General features: G+C 39.6%; 1 protein-coding gene across 1 annotated transcript in view; it reads left to right on the top strand.

Annotated features, from left to right (window-relative positions):
- The window catches only part of MROH9 (maestro heat like repeat family member 9), an 88,983-nt gene extending 71,695 nt beyond the window's left edge, over positions 1–17,288 (top strand). The window contains exons 16-22 of the mRNA XM_045452957.1: positions 2,465–2,602; positions 5,098–5,274; positions 7,333–7,485; positions 7,587–7,703; positions 8,320–8,422; positions 14,975–15,037; positions 16,790–17,288. Coding sequence (XP_045308913.1) covers positions 2,465–2,602; positions 5,098–5,274; positions 7,333–7,485; positions 7,587–7,703; positions 8,320–8,422; positions 14,975–15,037; positions 16,790–17,076 — 1,038 coding nt within the window. The 3' untranslated portion in view covers positions 17,077–17,288. The remainder of the gene's footprint in view (positions 1–2,464; positions 2,603–5,097; positions 5,275–7,332; positions 7,486–7,586; positions 7,704–8,319; positions 8,423–14,974; positions 15,038–16,789) is intronic.
- Positions 17,289–18,310: the final 1,022 nt, after the last annotated feature.

Here is an 18,310-nt window from a genome sequence, read left to right as displayed (position 1 = left end):
GGTGGCTCAGTCGGTTAAGCGTCCAACTTCAGCTCAGGTCACGATCTCGTGGTCCGTGAGTTCAAGCCCCGCGTCGGGCTCTGGGCTGATGGCTCAGAGCCTGGAGCCTGCTTCCGATTCTGTGTCTCCCTCTCTCTCTGCCCCTCCCCCGTTCATGCTCTGTCTCTCTCTGTCCCAAAAATAAATAAAGGTTAAAAAAAAAAATTTAAAAAAAAAAGAAAGAAAGAGAAAAGAAAAGAAAAGAAAAGAAAAGCTGTCCCAGAAGATCCTAGTGTGCATCTTGGTTAGGAACCATTGACACAGAGAATATCCAATATTCTCTTTAAATTTCAATCTATGTCACACCCCTTTTCTCACTGCTCATTTTGTTTGTTCTTTTTAATATGATATTGGTCAAAATTTGTCTATTATAATGATTTTTTTCCCATAGCACAGCCATTAGATTGATTAATCCACTGTGTTTCTGATTCCCAAGTCCATAACCCCTGCTTCTCTCCTTGTTATTTTCTTACACCAATTTTCCTTAGCATGTTCTTATTTCTTGTGATATTTTATTTCTCATAATTTCAGGAAATAAATAATGTATTCATTTTTAACACTTCTTTTCAAGCAAAGTCAAGTTGTGCATTTACTTCCAACCACCGTATACACATCCATTTTATTTTTATTTTCATTGTTCTGCAGTAATCTTTGTTGTATGTTTGAGTTCCTCTGTGGTTTACCATTTTGATCCACAAAAGGGAGAATTCTCTTAAATTTCCAAGTGCTTATGGGCTTTTTTTCTTCCATTTAAACTTTCTTCTTGGTTTCTTCTTTTCTTACATACATCATGATTTTTTTAAGGTGCTTTTTAAATGATTTGTTTTAGGGAAGTTATTGATTTTTTTGATCTGATAATCAATTTCTGTGAAAGTTGTTTGGAATGTTGAAAAGAATATATGGTCTCTCCTTCCCTCTCACTTTTGCTCTCTTGCTCTCTATCTTTCTATGTACTTGACCTTAGTCATATTTTAAATTCTTGAAATGTTTTTTGTTAAACTGTCACTTGTGTTTCTAAGACATTTTTAAAATATGTATATTTTGGCTGCTAGTTACTAGATGTATAAAGGCTCGTGGTAATCACATCTTCATTTTGGGTATTAGCTATTAAATACTAAAACTCCATAAACTGGCCTCCCCATCCCTGCCCGCCCTCCAGCCTCACTACCTTTCAGTCTTCTCTTCCCTTCTCATACTATCACTCTGGCCTTCTTTCAGATGTTCAAACACACTCTGCTCATCTACCACAGGACCTTTGCACATAGGTTACCTTCCTTGGGGTTATCTTCTCCAAACACTTTATCTAGCTAATGCCAACTCTGCTTTCAAGTCCAAATCTAAATAACAATCCTCATTCTAATTTCAGTCTACAAATGCACAATCTAAATTCAGTTCTCCTTTAAATGTTTTTGTGGCACCTTGTAGCTTTTCTTGCTAGTACTGATCACAATTAGCAACTCTGTTTTCATTGGCATAGTATCCTATCTCTTATAGTGTAGTATAGCATTGTTGTACAGTGTCAGCCTTTCTTGCCAGCCATGACCACAAGGTCATAGATTGAGACTGTTTTGCTCACTACTGTTTCCCCATTTACTAGCATAGTGCCTGGCCCATGGTAGGCACGGCCTCCGAGTATATATAACCATTCTCTGTTAAGGAATTCACCTACTGAACTACAATCTGAGAGAAGGAGGTAATTTAAATTGAGTCACTAAGTTCCCGAGAATGGAGAGAAAAACTATATATATATATATATATATATATATATATATATATATATATATGTGTGTGTGTGTGTGTGTGTGTGTGTGTGTGTGTACACACACACACATATATACATTTAATTTCTAACAACATGGGAGTTGGAACACTGACCTCCATGCCATCAAAAATCCACATGTAACTTTGAGTCCCCCAAAAACCTAACCATTGATAGTCTACTGTTGATTGGAAGCCTTTCCAATGACATAAACCATCAATTAACACATATTCTGTATGTTATATGTATTATATACTGTATTCTAACAATAAAGTAAGCTAGAGAAAAGAAAATGCTATTTTAAAAAATCATAAGGAAAAGGAAATACATTTATAGTACTGTGGTGTAAAAAAATCTGCATATAAGTGGACCCACAGAGTTCAAACCTGTGTTGATCAAAGGTCAACTATAGACATATACAGATATAGATACAGATGATATATAGATATGTTTGCATGTATTTCCTATTATGACTGCTACTTCTCCTTCCAGAGAACTCAGAAATTATGAACACAGAAATGTGTGTAGCGATACATATACGCATTTGGAATTTTAGTGACATTCATGCTACGGTTTTACCGAGAATGTCTTGATTTTTATGACTGAAGCAGAAATCATGCATTGGCCTTTATTCTGCTTATGATCTTGTTGACTGTTTTCTTGCAGCTTCTGAATAACTTCTTCAAGGACCCATTCCCAGAAGAATTTTTGGTTCTCTTCAGAAACTGGGTCAATGACTCCAATCCTGCAGTTAGCAAACTGAGCCTCCAGAAAATTGCCAACATGGCGCCAGTTATCAATGAGGTACGCGCGAGTGTGTGTGTGTGTGTGTGTGCACGCGCGCGTGTGTGGGGAGGGGGGTGGGTGTGGTTTGTGAATGCCATCACCATCAAAGTTAACCTGAGATTTTATATTGCTCAATATCTTTACTGATAAAACATTGATATTTCTCAGTTTCTAACAGCTAAACCAGTATCAAAGCCTGATGTTTTATCGGCAAGAAAATTGGGTTGAGTAGATGGCATAAGTAAATTCAGGAGCGTAATGACCTTGTTTACATTTTCCCCACAAAATCATTCATTGCCCTCGGAATTGAGCAGCATCGTCCTACACAAACTCTTTTCTTTCAGTCGAAACCACGCACACGTTAAGTTAATTTCCCCTTCAATACACACAGGTGCTGACACATTAATTCCGATCTTGGGGCCCTCGCTCAAGGTTTTTCTTCCACACCTCACAACACGTTCCTCCTTCACCCATACATATTCACATTTGTCTCCTTTTTCAGCTCAAGTCAAATTCCGCGGAATATTCTGACCTGGCAGCCTCGTTCTTCTCAGAGCCACACCAACTGTCAGCACTCGCTTATACAATACTTTATATCAAAAATTCTCTATGGGGCACCTGGGTGGTTCAGTCAGTTACGCGTCTGACTCTCATAATCTCACACGGTTTGTGGGTTCGAGCCCCGAGTCAGGCTCTGTGCAGACAGCGGAGAGCCTGCCCGGGATTCTCTCTCTCCCTCGCTCTCTGCCCCTCCCCCACTCTCTTGCTCTGTCTCAAAATAAATAAATAAACTTAAAAAAAAAATCCTCTATGTGTGATGCTTGGGCCAGCCATGTCAGCATCTCCCAGAAAACTTGTTAGAAATGCAAATTGTCAGGCCCCACCCCAGGCCTGTGGAATCAGGAATCCTGGGGTGGGGGTAGGGGGGACACCAACCTGTGTTTTTGTAAGTCTTCCAAGTGATTCTAACACAGTTTAAACCTGAGAATCACTATCTTACACTGTTTCCTACTGAATCATGTGAACACTTCTTGCTTTCCAGGAAGATTGAATCTAAGCATACCCTTATGTTTTGTAATTCTCTTATAAATTCCTTTTTCCTTAGTTGTTTTTTGAATTCCAGTTAGTTAACATACGGTGTAATATTAGTTTCATATGTACAATTTAGTAGCACTTACATGCAATACCCAGTGCTCATCACAAGTGCACTCCTTAATCCCCATCACCTACTTCACCCATCCCAAAGTATCTCGCATAATGGCATTATGCTGATTCCATAACCCATTGTTGGTTTAATAATAAATCCTTGTTTATCTATGAAGCATAGTCTCTGAATGCTCAAAGCCGGTCAGTGGGCACCCACTTTTGCACTTAGAGAGACATGAGCCATGGTCTGTTTGCTTTAAATAAATCACACATGTCAGTGTATATTCTGTTAGTAATCAGAGTTATTTATTGCCTTGTCTGGCACTCTTCCCAATGTTATTAATAACTGAAAGGAAGATTCTATGTCAAGGTTAGTTAGGAGAGAAAGAGAGAAACAGTGGAGAGGGAGCTGGGTTGAGATCACATACTATCTATTGGTAAAGACAACTTTCTAGCCAGATGCAAGGCCTCTGGCTATTTTTTTGGTAAATGGTCTCTGTTTCTTTTGCTTCTTTTCTTTTCAGCCTTTGTTTCTCTTCTTTGAGAAGAGAAGGTGTCTCCTTTTTGCCTTTTTCCTTGCTTTATAATCTGCTGTCTCTGACTCCCAGGCCTTGGCTCAGCAGCTTGGTGTCTCTCACGTCCACACAAGTCACTGGCACCCGGTTTAGAGGTCACACTGTTCGTGATGTGCTGGTGAATGCTTAACGGTCACCTCTCTGGAAATAACACCAATTTCTCTGGTGTAGGTACTCTTAATGCGGCTAATTTCAAGCTGTCAAAGGGGCGTCATTAAACAAAGAATTGGGGAGAGATACACAGTAGCACATCACAATTTAACATTCCTGCCATACAGATAGGATACGTGTATCATATGCCCTCAATGGCATATAAGAGTAAACTGGAGGCAAAGAAATAGGAAGTGATAAGTTTTGAGTATTTATTACCTTTGTTTTATTTCTTTACAGATTTACCAAACTTGGTTTTTAATAGTGACTTTTTAAATTTTGATTCCAGTGTAGTTAACATGCTGTGTTATATTAGTTTCAGGTGTGCAATAGAGTGATTCAACAACTCTATACGTCACCCATGGGGTGTTCATTGTGATAAGTGTACTCTTGATCCCCTTCACCTATTTCACCCTCTGCCCACCCCCCTCCCCTCTGGCAGCCATCAGTTTGTTGTCTAGAGTTGAGAGTCTGTTTTAACAATCAGCTTACAAAATTTTTGACAATGTGACAGTTGACCGTCTGGGGGCAACCCCCCCACACCCCCGAATGCTGCCCAAACTCTGGTGTGTTTGGTACCAAATGCTACCTCAAGTCTCCTTCTAGCTCCAAAACCCAACCATTTTCCTCTTGTATCTATAGATAGAAAATGTCTGCAGCTTACTAATATCCATCTTGGATGCCTTCCTCTCAAAAGAAAAGACTGTTATAATTCGGGCCTTACTCACCCTTCGAAGACTTTTAGGCAAACTGGACAAGGTGACCTACTCTTCTTTGTGTGTTAGGATTGCTTCCAGCTACTGCCCTCTGATGGATCACGTGAGTTACAGTTACATATGTGACATCATTCGGTTTTATAGATAAGCCGAAGGCCCAGAAGATAGTCATTTTGTGCAGAAGCACCATCTTTTCCAGAGATAACAATATGAGTCAAAGAAGTACAATCTCTCTCTATATAGTTATATACATATAAAACTAACCCGTGAGGACCTGGAAAAGTCAGTCCATAAGAAAAGAGAAGCAAAAAATAGCCTCTGTCTTTGCATGAAAGAGGAATTGTAGCTCAGTAGCTGTATCTTGGCTAACCCTGGGTCTGGATTCCCTGGGTTCAAATCCCTGTTCTGCCTCTTATGAGCTGTGAAATGTTGAGCAGGTGATTTAGTCTCTTAATGTTCCAGCCTCTCCACCTATAATACAGAGAGAGTGGCACGTGTATTATGGGCATTAGAGATGATGGGTACAATGCCCCAAATGTGTTAGTTATTATCATATAAAACTCTAAGTAAAAGGTCTTTCATCAAAAAGTTGTGCATTTTGAAAATTCTCATTTTGTATAGTAAATGTGTTCCAGAAAAGTTGGGTGAAAGCAAGATATTTTAATAAGCAACAACACTTTGGTATGCCATGGAGAATCTGTTTATTTTTAAAATTTTTTTTCAACGTTTATTTATTTTTGGGACAGAGAGAGACAGAGCATGAACGGGGGGAGGGGCAGAGAGAGAGGGAGACACAGAATCGGAAACAGGCTCCAGGCTCTGAGACATTGGCCCAGAGCCCGACGCGGGGCTCGAACTCACGGACCACGAGATCGTGACCTGGCTGAAGTCGGACGCTTAACCGACTGAGCCACCCAGGCGCCCCACTATGTGTCTCCATTTTAAAAGAAAAGAATAATTTGCTCAAGCTTAATCTATGGGGAATAAAAACAGGATTTCATCAGGTGTGGGGCACTAAAAGCTCTTTCCACTGGTCCAGATAGGCTTTCAATGGTCAGCATATCTTCCTGTAGACTAAGGATACAACAGGTAACCCACAGATGAATGCACTTTGTGGGTGTGTTACATTTGGCTGTCATTTTATGTCATTGGTGTTACATTTAGACTGTTGTCTGAGTCCATTATTTTTAAACTGGGAGATTTCTCACAGAAATCTGAATTGTAAATGAAATACCAGAAGATTTGAGAATACTGGAGCCCACAAACCCATTTGGCAACAGTCTGCAGGAGCTGGGTGCCCTCTCTGAGAGAGGCCCGAGCCCTCTGCTTCAAGCCCCCCTCCTCTCCCTGCTACCTGCTTTGCTTGTTTACATCAGCTTCCTAGCCCCAAGGACATGACTTGATGACCATTGCTTTAGGTTTGAGCTTTGATCCACATTTGTTACCTCCGGGAAGGAACATACAAAGCCACATTAGCCATTTGTATTTTGCTGGGAATATATCTAATATATTTCTGAAAACAGAAAGGAAAAGCAATTAATGAAATCATGAACAAAAACTGGGAAGTGATACAATATTTTTAAAGATTAACCTCTTCTCTGACTTGCAGTTTTTCTCTCCTAGCTTTTTATAATCCCAAAACCTTCCTATTTGGCATAAGCAAGCTCTTAGAAACCTGGTTCTTATGCCAATATGCAAAGAGTTCCCATTGGTATTCACCAGTAATCTGCAAAGGCCTCCAGCCTTTGAATGCACCATGGTTACTTTAAGTACCTTTATAGAAATTACTTCCAGGTTATACAGATTATTCCAATTTATGTTTTTAGAACGTTCTTAAATACCGTCTTCCTGAATTTAAGAAACACTTTTCACAGGGAATTTTCATAACGCATCTGAATTTGAGTAAGCGAATATTTATTTTCCAATCAGAAAAAAGCTGACTACTTAGACTGAGATGAATCTTTTCTAAAAATAAATTATAATTATATATATGTATGTATGTACATATATCTACATGGTATATATACACATATAGTATATATACATGTAAATATATTTAAACATATATACACAAGTGTGAGACATGTATCTCCCACTGCTTAAAGAAAAAAGCCTTAGTAATATCCTCAGATGTGACCTTTCTCTGTTGTGCATATTGTAGAGTAATGAAGGCATTCGGAGTATGGCCATTCGACACTTTGGTGAATTACTCAGGGACATGAGTCATTACATGTGGATGCTAAATGATGTGGTTCTTGGAGGCTTGGTGCCCCTGATCCTGTTTTTGGAGGACACAGATATCAGTGTAGTTAAAGTAAGTCCTGTGATCTCGTTTTTCCTAGTTTTGCAGAGAATCATAGTGTTTTTGGTAACATCAGACGAGCAGATCCTCAGTGACCTTTTTCTGCTTCACAGGCATGTAGACATACATTAACAATCTGTACCTCAGAATTAAACTGGTCAACATCTTATTTGCTCAAAGACAAATATTACAATTTTGAGCTGGTGGTGCTCAACATCTGTAACAATCTTGTAAGTAACCCCACAATGTTTACTACCTTAGGAGTTCTAGAAATAACTTGAAAGGAGACCCAAAGTGATGAAAGGTGTGGCAGGGACAGGAGTGGACCCTGGAGAAGGAATGTGAAGAAAAGATAAGACATGAATAGTTACAAGCTAGGGCTTAAGACCAGAAAAAAATTAAATTTTCCGCTTCTTCCCCAACATGGATCGCCTCTGATTATCTTTCTCCAACCCACCTACTTTGAGCTACAGATGGTGATAAAGGTAGGAACAGCATTTCAGATCACCAGAAGCAAAACTGGAGTTACTTTGTCATCATCTTAATGAGCTGGTGTTCTGGAAACCAGCATGAATTGCAGCAATAGACAAGCGGGCTGGAAGAATGCTACGCAAAAGTTGGAAACACAAAGTTGGGCTTAGGAATCATATAATAAACTGAATAACATCTCCAAACAAAAGGGTAAAGTGTATACATAGAAATCTCCAAGGTTTAAATTGGTCCTAATTTGGTATAAGCAACAAGCTTATAGAGAAAAAACAAGCTCTTTTTTCTGGAAGCCTCTCTAGAAGAAACGTGCTTTTGCCAATGACTGAGGTTTTTGCCCCCCCCCCATTTTATTTTCAGCTTGTTTCTCATGAGAACTACATTACAGATTTGATATCTGACACCTTGGGGTTCCTGAGAAGCTCCAGAATATATCTGAGGAAAGCATCAGTTATTTTAATTGGTAAATAAAATTCAATTCTCATTTTTTAATTTGCCTTACAAGGTACAGAATGGGGTAGCAGCTGGAAGTCTTTCTTAAAAAAATACAAATTTTCTTGATTTATGAGGGGCAGCACCTGCCATGGTGGTATCTATTAATCAAAGTTAGATATGTGATGAGAATAGAGTTCTATTTGCTAACACAGTAAGTATTATTATACAAAGTGCATTCAACAGGATGAATTTCAGATTTTAAGATGGTGGCAAACCATTGCTAATTCTTCCCCTTCACTGCCTAAAAATCACTACCCAAAGAGCAAGAAGAATATAAAAAATACAAATACCATCTTCAATAAAACAGGACAACTGTAACTACAAATTACAGATGAGGAAATGCTACTGAATCCAATTCTTTCAAAAGTGTTGTTGGGGGGAGGGGAGGTGCAGGAAGATTCTAACAGAGGACAACTAAAGTTTTTGATCTTGTACAAACCTGACCAAACAGGGGTTTTGTCCCCCCTCACTAGTTTGTTACCATAAAGATCAAAATTAATAAACCTTTATTTGGAATGACAGGAGGTGAGTTCCCTGTTTGGTAGAGGGATCTTCCCTTGACCCTATTTAGCATCATGGAGTAGCAGGGGCACCCAGGACTGAGGAAATAGTCATGTCAGTCGGACTTGTAGAGAGGAGTCTGTCAGTCAGCGAAGGTAGAAGACAAATCAAACCAGGCTCATCACTAGAGCTCACGATCTCCCTGGGGCTTAGAGGAGCAATGCAACCCAAACGTGCAGAAAATCCTGTGTCATAAGAACTTTATTTCAAACTGGAAAGAGCTCCTATCCTGAATTCTACCCTGGAACTTTCTGCAAACAGTCCTCTATAACTAATATTGCAAGATCCCAAAATAAATAATTGAAAAAGGCATTATCTTTCTACAGAGGTATTTCCATGGGGAAAATGGAGGACAAAAAAAAATTAGAAAATGTTTCTACAGACCAGATACAACCCATGATATATATTTCTGTGAACCCAAAACTTTGTTATGTAAAGATCTAAGGTATAATATCAACACACAGGCAGTGTATGATAGGAGAACGGGAGCACAGGAAAAATCAGCTTTCAAAGAATGGGGGGGAAAGCGTAAGAAAAAAACTATATAACCATTAGTACACTATAACCAGCAGAAGAGAAAATATAGATTGTTGAGAACCTTAGGAAGGAAGGAACAACAGGTACAGGGTTGAGAAATGCTAGCAAGAGGAATGAAAACCGGCAAGAAACAGTTTGAAAAGCTAAGGGACAATGAGCAATCCAGAAGATACATAAAAGATATGCAACTATGCATAAATATCCCTGAAGAAGAAAAATGATTAGGGGCGCCTGGGTGGCTCAGGCAGTTAAACGTCCAACTTCGGCTCAGGTTATGTTCTCATGGCTGGTGAGTTTGAGCCCCGTGACAGGCTCTCTGTGGTCAGCTCAGAGTCTGGAGCCTGCTTTGGATTCTGTGTCTCCCTCTCTGTCTGCCCCACCCCGACTCGCATTCTGTCTCTGTCTCTGTCTCTCTCTCTCTCAAAAATAAATAAATATTAAAAAAATTTAAAAAAATTTTTAAAAGAAAATGATTAGAGCAAAAAGGCATTCATTCCAAAGGTATAACTTAAGGGGCTCCTGGGTGGCTCAGTCAGTTAAGCATCCAACTCTCGGTTTTGGCTGAGGTCATGATCTCATGGTTTGGTTAAGTTTGAGCCCCATGTCAGGCTCTGCCTTGACAGTGCAGAGCCTGCTTGGGATTCTCTCTCTCTCCCTCTGTCTCTGCCTCTCCCCTGCTCATGCTGTCTCTCTCAAAATAAATAAACTTTAAAAAAAGGTATAATTTAAGAAATAAAAGAATTAAATAAACAGGTTTGATAAAATGTTTTCCAAGAAACATTTTATACAGAATGCAGCATTAAGACATTTCCTAATAAAGTTATGGAACTTCACAGTTAAAGAATTCTTTGAGCATTTAGGGGGGGAAATGTCATCTATAAGTTACAAAATAAGTAAATCTGGCCTTAGATTTCTCCACTTCGGTATTCAACCCTAAAATAAAGTAGAATAGTGCCTACAAAATCCTAAATGGAATGAAAAGAAGAGAGAGGAAAGAAGAAGGAAGGGAAAAGGAGAGAGCAGCAAAGAGGGGGGAAAGGAAGAAAAGAAAAAGAAATAAGAGTCCCGGGGGGCGGGTGGGAGATGAGTGAGGGAGGAAGGAATGAAAGAAGTGTGGACAGACGAAAGGAAGGAAGGGAGATGGAAAAAGAAACTACAATGTGTGCAATCTTTCTATGGAAAAAAAAAAAACTTGCAAGTATTACTGAAAGACACAAAGAAGATCTGAAAAAATAGAAGGGTATAAACCAAATTTTGGGAAAGAAAGAATCAAATTTTAAAATGTGCCAGTTCTGGGGTGCCTGGGTGGCTCAGTCCATTGAGCGTCCAACTCTTGATTTCAGCTCAGTTCATGACCTCAGAGTGGTGAATCCAAGCCCCGCATCGGGCTCCACAGAGCCTGCTTGGGATTCGCTCTCTCCCTTTCTCCCTGTCCCCTCCCCCCTCTCTAAAATAAATAAATAAACTTAAAAACAAAAAAAACAAAAAAAATAAAATGTGCCAATTCTTTCCTACATGGATCTATGCATGGAATGAACTGCCAATTCGAATATCAGTATGGCTTTCTTTTTGCAAAACTGACATGTTGATTCTAAAAATAATGTGGAAAGTTAGCATACAAGAATATCCAGGAAATTCTGACCAAGAGAAAAAAAAAAGATGGGGCCAGGGGTGGGGGTGGGGGACTAGCTCTATCAGATATTAATACAGCTACAGTACTTAAAATCACATGGAATAAATAGACAAACAAGTAGAACAAAGTACCATCCAGAAATAACTATCAAAACATGCAGTGTTTTAAAGTGAATCATTGGCTTTAACTAACAGTGATGAGAATATAGAATCTTCCTTAAATAGCTTCGGGACACCTGGTGAGCCATCTGGAATTTCAAAAATTATTTCATTCCTATCTTACTTACTTACTTCAAATAAATTCCAGATAGTCAAAGGCTCATATGCTAAAAATGAAACCATAATGATAAATAAAGTAGAATAGTATGGAAAAATTTATTGTATAGTCATGGGGTGGGCAAGACCTTTCTAAAGTAAAGGTCAAAATCTAGGAACCATGAGGAAAAGATTGATAAACTATGAAAAAAAGTAAATACTTCTGCAGGGCAAAACCACTATAAACAGTCAGAACCCAAATTGAGATGAGACCACAAATGAAGGGTGAGTTCTCACTGTCCGAAGATTCTTTATAAATCCATAAGAAAAGACAAGAAATTCCTTAAAATTCCCATTATCGGCATAGAATTCTGTACAAAATAGCTGACATTTAATAAAATAAAATTTAAAAAAAACAGACATATAGAAAGAATTTTTAATGCAAGAAAAAAACCAAACAATGGAAATAGAATCCAGGATATACAATTCTTTTTTTTTTTTTAATTTTTTTTCAATGTTTATTTATTTTTGGGGGGACAGAGAGAGACAGAGCATGAACGGGGGAGGGGCAGAGAGAGAGGGAGACACAGAATCGGAAACAGGCTCCAGGCTCTGAGCCATCAGCCCAGAGCCCGACGCGGGGCTCGAACTCACGGACCGCGAGATCGTGACCTGGCTGAAGTCGGATGCTTAACCGACTGCGCCACCCAGGCGCCCCAAACACAGTGTTTTTTTTTTTTTTTTCAACGTTTTTTTTTTTTTTTTTTTTATTTATTTTGGGGACAGAGAGAGACAGAGCATGAACGGGGGAGGGGCAGAGAGAGAGGGAGACACAGAACGAAACAGGCTCCAGGCTCTGAGCCATCAGCCCAGAGCCCGACGCGGGGCTCGAACTCACGGACCGCGAGATCGTGACCTGGCTGAAGTCAGATGCTTAACCGACTGCGCCACCCAGGCGCCCCCAGGATATACAATTCTTGAAGTAGGTATGAGCTTTAAAATAGAAATTATAAATGTGTTTAAAAGATTAATAAAATGGAATGCATAATTCAGTGGGTAAAATTAACAGCAGATTAGAAAGACCCGAAAAGAGACTTTGAGAATTAGATCTGTCAGAACAAAATATTCAGCTTCAAGATCAAAGTTTGAAGAGATAAGAGTAGAAAATAGGAAAAGAGCATAAGAGTATGAGACATGGTGAAAAGGTGAGAAATACACATCCATAAGGAGAGAGGAAGAAGAATGAGACAAAAATGTTTGAAGGGTAAAGGCCAAGAATTTTCCAAAACTGAAATAAGGTAGTAACAAGAAATAACACATCTAGGTTTGGACAAAGGAAAATAAAACTTTTAAAATATGTAGATAAATAATTATATTTAAAAATATTTAGAACACTGGAAGGAATTCAGAAAAACCGTTTGAATTAACACATAAATTTAGCAAGCTTTCTAGACACAGCATCAAAATACAAAGATCAATTGGATTTCTATATACTAAGAATAAACCATCGGGAAATCAAATTTTTGAAAATGCCTAATACCATAGCACCAAAAAATCCTGAAATAACTCAAAATAAAACTACAGAAAGATGCCCAAGATGGGTACACAGAAAACCAGAAAACCCTGAGACAATTTTTAGAAACTTAGATATATAATGTTGGTGGACTAAAGGATCAGAGAGTATGGTTGTTTCAACTCTTCCCCAAACTGATCTGTAAATTCAGTGCAATCCCAAACAAAATCCCACCAGGGGCTCTGAGTGTGAGTGTGTGTGTGTGTGTGTGTGTGTGTGTGTGTGTGTGTGTGTGTCTGCGTGTGAAATGAGACAAGCTGATTCTAAATTTTACATGAAAATGTAATGGTTTGAGAATAGCCAAGATGATTTAAGGAAGAACCACAACGTTGAAAACTTATACTACTGGGTAGATATCAGGACACAGTATACATTAAGGTAATGTGGCAGTGGCATTGTGATCGAATGAAGTCAAGACACTACCCCCCACCCCCCACCCCTGCCACACACACAATTATGATACAAGTGACCCTGCACAGCAATAGGGAAAGGACAGTGTTTGCTTTAACGGTTCTGGGTTAATCACACAGGGATATGAAAAATATCTTGACTCCTATTTTATGCAATATAATTACAGTTGGATCTACAATCCAAAAGTGTAAGAGGTAACACAATAAAGCTTCTAGAAGTAAATACTGAGTTGTAGGAAATCAGGATGACCTTGAGACAGCAAAGATTTCTTATAAGGACCCCAAAATTCACTAACCATAAATAAAAAGATGGTGAACTAGACTACATTAAAATTAAAGACTTCTGTTTATTTAAAAAAAAAAATGGAAAAGTTTAGCCCCAAAGCAGGAAAAGAATTTGTAAGGCATGTAACATTTAAAAAGATTAGTACCCAGAATAAAAACGCCTACAAATATATAAGTAAAAGACAACTCGATATAAAAACAGGCAAGGGACTTGTCAGAACAGGCATTTTACAAAAGAAATATAAAAGTGGCCAATAAACACTATATAAAATTCTTATTAATCATGACCAAAACAGCAAAGAAAATCACAGTGTGATGCCACCAAATCCATGAGAATAACTGAAAGGAAAAAGACTAACAATGTCAAGTGGTAGGAGGCAAAGCAATGGAAATGTTCATAGTTACGGGTGGGAGTGAAAATTGATACAACCACTTTGGAAACTGTTTAACAGTAACGATTAAAGGGGAAGATAAGCATATCCCTTAGCCAATAAGTCTTCTGCTAGCTACATACCAAACATTAATGCATACCAAAATTCATGTCCAAGAATGCCCACGATAATATCATTATTCATATAGCCTCACATTGTTCAGCAGCAGCAGAATGGATTTTTTTAAATGCTGCATTCATAAGATGGAGTATCATATAACAGCGTTCAGCAAACTTTTTCTGTAAAGGAGCAGATAGTAATTGTTTTAAACTATGAGTACTGTCTGGTCTCTGTCAAAACTACTCAGCTCTGCCATAAAAGTAGAATGGATAAAAGTAGCAATGGATAATACATAAATATATGAGCCAATGAGCTTGGCTTTGTTCCAAGAAAACTTTATTTGCCAACTCCTGATATGTAGCAGTGGAAATGAATGAACTATTGCTTCATTAAAGAAGTTGGATGAATCTCCCAATAATGCTCAACAACAAGTTGAGCTAAAGAATAGTCTAAGGGGTGGGGGAGGAGATTGGGAAGGGCATGCCAGAGACTTCTGGAATGGTAGCAGTTGTTCTATTTAATGACCTAAGTGGAGCTAGAAATGTTCGCAGTGATCATGCACTGAGCTGTGCCAATATGATTTATGCACATTGATACACATAAATATATCTCCATAAAAAGTATCATTAAATAATAATTATTTGAAAGCACTAAAAGGTGTTCCAAGGATAATCTAAGACATGGTTTGCTTTGAGGAAAGCTATGGAGGCAGCTAGATTAGAGGATGCATTTCCACAATGTATTTTGGGGTCACTCTAATACTACTTTGTGCGTAGGGTACTTGGCAAAATCAGGTGGCCATTTACTGCTCAGAGATGAAATCGAAGTCATGCTTGAAGGTAAGTGTTGAAGTTATAATGAAATCTGTATGTATGAGTTATGTATAAGTCTAAATGAATTCACTGTCTGTGATTCAATTCACATATGTGTTCTATAATGGTGCCAGGGACGGGAGGAGGGTGGTAGGGAGGAATCAATGGAAAAACTAGGTTAAAGGGTATCTTTTTTCTTTTCTTTTCTCTTCTCTTCTTTTATTTCTTTTCTTTTCTTTTTTCTTTTCTTTTCTCTTCTTTTCTTTTTCTTTTCTTTTTTTCTCTTCTCTTCTCTTCTTCTCTTCTCTTCTCTTTTCTTCTCTTTTCTTTTCTTCCTTTCCCTTTTCTGCTTCCCTTTCCTTCCTTCCATTCCCTCCCCTTTCTCCACTTGCACCGGAGAGAATTAAGGAACAGTGTTTGCTCTCAAGATGTCCGAACTTTGGTATCTCTCTCTTAGCCTCCATTTCCTCATCTGGATCAGATTTACAAACAGGTGGGATAGAAAATAGAGTGGCAGCTTCCCTCCCTTCCGTGTGTGTGTGTGTGTGTGTGTGTGTGTGTGTGTGTGTAATAGACTTTATTTTTTAAAGCAGTTTTAGATTTACAGCAAAATTGACAGGAAGGTACAGAGATTTCCTATATACCTCCTGCCCTCACAATGTTGCACAGCCTCCCCCACCATCAACGTCTCCCCCACTCCAGATGTTTGTTACAACTGATAAACCGACATCGACACATTATGATCTTCCTTTTTTATTCCCTCATTCCCCCCATTCACTCATTTCTTCAATACCTATCTGTGGACAACTTGCAAATGCTAAGCCCTGTAATTCTGTCTCCGTGTCCTCAGAATCTTCTTTCTCTCCCCCTTCTCTTCCTGCTCCTCCTCCCTTTTCCACATCTGTCCTCCCCTCCCCCCCCTCCCATTTCTTCTTGTTAAGAAGAAAATAACTCGGGGCGCCTGGGTGGCGCAGTCGGTTAAGCGTCCGACTTCAGCCAGGTCACGATCTCGCGGTCCGTGAGTTCGAGCCCCGCGTCGGGCTCTGGGCTGATGGCTCGGAGCCTGGACCCTGTTTCCGATTCTGTGTCTCCCTCTCTCTCTGCCCCTCCCCCGTTCATGCTCTGTCTCTCTCTGTCCCAAAAATAAATAAACGTTGAAAAAAAAAATTTAAAAAAAAAAAAAAAGAAGAAGAAAATAACTCCCACAAGCCTGGTGTCTGGATATAATGACATTAGCCTTTTGGTGTATGTATTGTCTCAGATATTTTTAAAGAATATAAGCTATTATATATTTATTTTTTAAATTATCAAAAAGTTGTGTAACTTTCTCATTTCCTCATATATTCATGCCAATATTCATATATTCATGCCAAGAAACAGGGGTTTGCATCATCGTGGTAATATGTGTGTGCCATTTCATTTTATGATATGGCGGATTTTTACGTGGTTCTCGATGAATGTTTAGACAGATTCCAACTTTTCTCATTATTATGAGTACTACTGAGCCTCTTGGTGAATATATATTTATGCCATGTAGCAGAATGCTTAGCACATGACAGGCACTCGGTCAATGTTTAGTGAGAATTCCTATTTTTCTTTTAATGAGGTCTGGTGGGGATAGCAGATAAAACTTCCTGGCTGCTTCTAGCCAAAATAGCGAAATTTAAGGGTGGAGAGGAGAGAAGGAGAGACTCTGTGAGACATGGTGTTTGTTCAGGGTTAGAGCTTCTCGACCACGAAAGAGATGTCTTGAATTAAAGGTTCTTCTGCTCTTAACAGCTATTGACAGAGTGCTTTGGGATGAAGATCCCATCATCAGGCAGTTGGCAGAAATCACCCACGAAATTTTTAAGGAAATAGCCCATAGACTGACGTCCTCACATGTTAAACAAACCTTCCGAAGATTATTTCACTTCATCTATATAAAAAAATTGAAGCCTCTTTACAATTATAACTGGCCCAACAACCTGGCCAGCAGTCCTATGAAGATTAAGGAAACCGATGGTGACAAGGAAGGACTTACCGATGAGAATTATGTATACATGTTTGTAAAGAATGAGACTTGAAGAACTTCCCAGAAGAGGAATGATTTTCCTTTCCCACCTGATAACTTGAGTCTATAGGTACGTGCTTTTCTGAAGGATGCTGGAAGACTTTCCTGTCGCTTCTTAACTCTCTATTCAAATAGAGAATTCTATTGCTTCTTTATGTTTGATGCTGAGCAGAGAGTTCACCTCATCAAATCCGCTAATAAAATTGAAAAATCATATAAGCAAAGGATTTGATGAGAAGCTCTTGATTTTGATCAAATCAACCTGCGTCTACCGAACACCTTCCAAGTACCAGGCACGATGCTAGGCGGTGGGGACATCTGGATGATATAAACAGGGTTTCTGTTCTCAGGAGAGTCACAGCATGGCTGTTTCCATCCTGCTTGGGCAAATGCTGCCCAGGGCAGTTTCAAAAAGGAAGGAACGGAACTTGCACTGCAAGACCAAGGGGAGCCCCTGTATTCTTGCATTCTTGTTGGAGACACTGAGGCAAGAAGAGTGTTGGGGGAGAGCTAGAGACTTTGTTAAGGACACAGGTGGGCAAGGAAAGAATGGGGAGAGCTGAGGCCTGAGGGGAAGATGATGCTGTGCCCATCACTTTAAACTTTTTGAAATGAAAATAGGATAACCCGTCCTAGTTAGTGGTGACCATTGCCCTCAGGATCTGGTGTCCCGCCATCCTGACCCATCAGAAAGTCCTCAATGGTCTTGCCTGACCTGTTGCTTGGGCTCATCTTTCATTCCCCTCACCGTACCTCCCTCCCACCCTGTGCTCCCTCTCTGGCATCAACCCCTCCAGGCACAGGAAACTACCGGTAACCCCTATGGTTCAGGTGTTGTGTCTTTGTAATGTGTCAACTCGCAACGCTCGCACATTTCCACTGCTTCGTGGGCCCACCGCACTGGTGTCGGGTAGCAGTCACTGCATCTGCCCTGGGGTCCTCCTTCCACCTCTCTGACTTCTGAGCCAGTGGGTTTAGTTCCGTTGACAAAGGACACCAGCTTCTCCTGTGGGACAGCCATGGACGGTAGAAGCCATAGGAGACTACCGCCGCTCCAAGACTGTGGGTTCTACCCCGTCCTTGCTGTCCTACTTTACACCCCCCCCCCTTCCCTTCCCAACCGCATTGAGCTTGAGACTTCAAGCTTGGCATCAATGTGAAGACGACAGTCTTGCAGAGACTACGTCCCCCATGGTTGCTTGCAGTCACATCCTTGGTTGTGCCTCTCTAATTCAACCCTGACCTGT

Source organism: Leopardus geoffroyi, chromosome C3, assembly GCF_018350155.1.
Source record: "Leopardus geoffroyi isolate Oge1 chromosome C3, O.geoffroyi_Oge1_pat1.0, whole genome shotgun sequence".
Taxonomy (NCBI): domain Eukaryota; kingdom Metazoa; phylum Chordata; class Mammalia; order Carnivora; family Felidae; genus Leopardus; species Leopardus geoffroyi.
The sequence above is the reverse complement of the archived record's forward strand: the minus strand, read 5'-3'. Positions and strand labels throughout refer to the sequence as shown.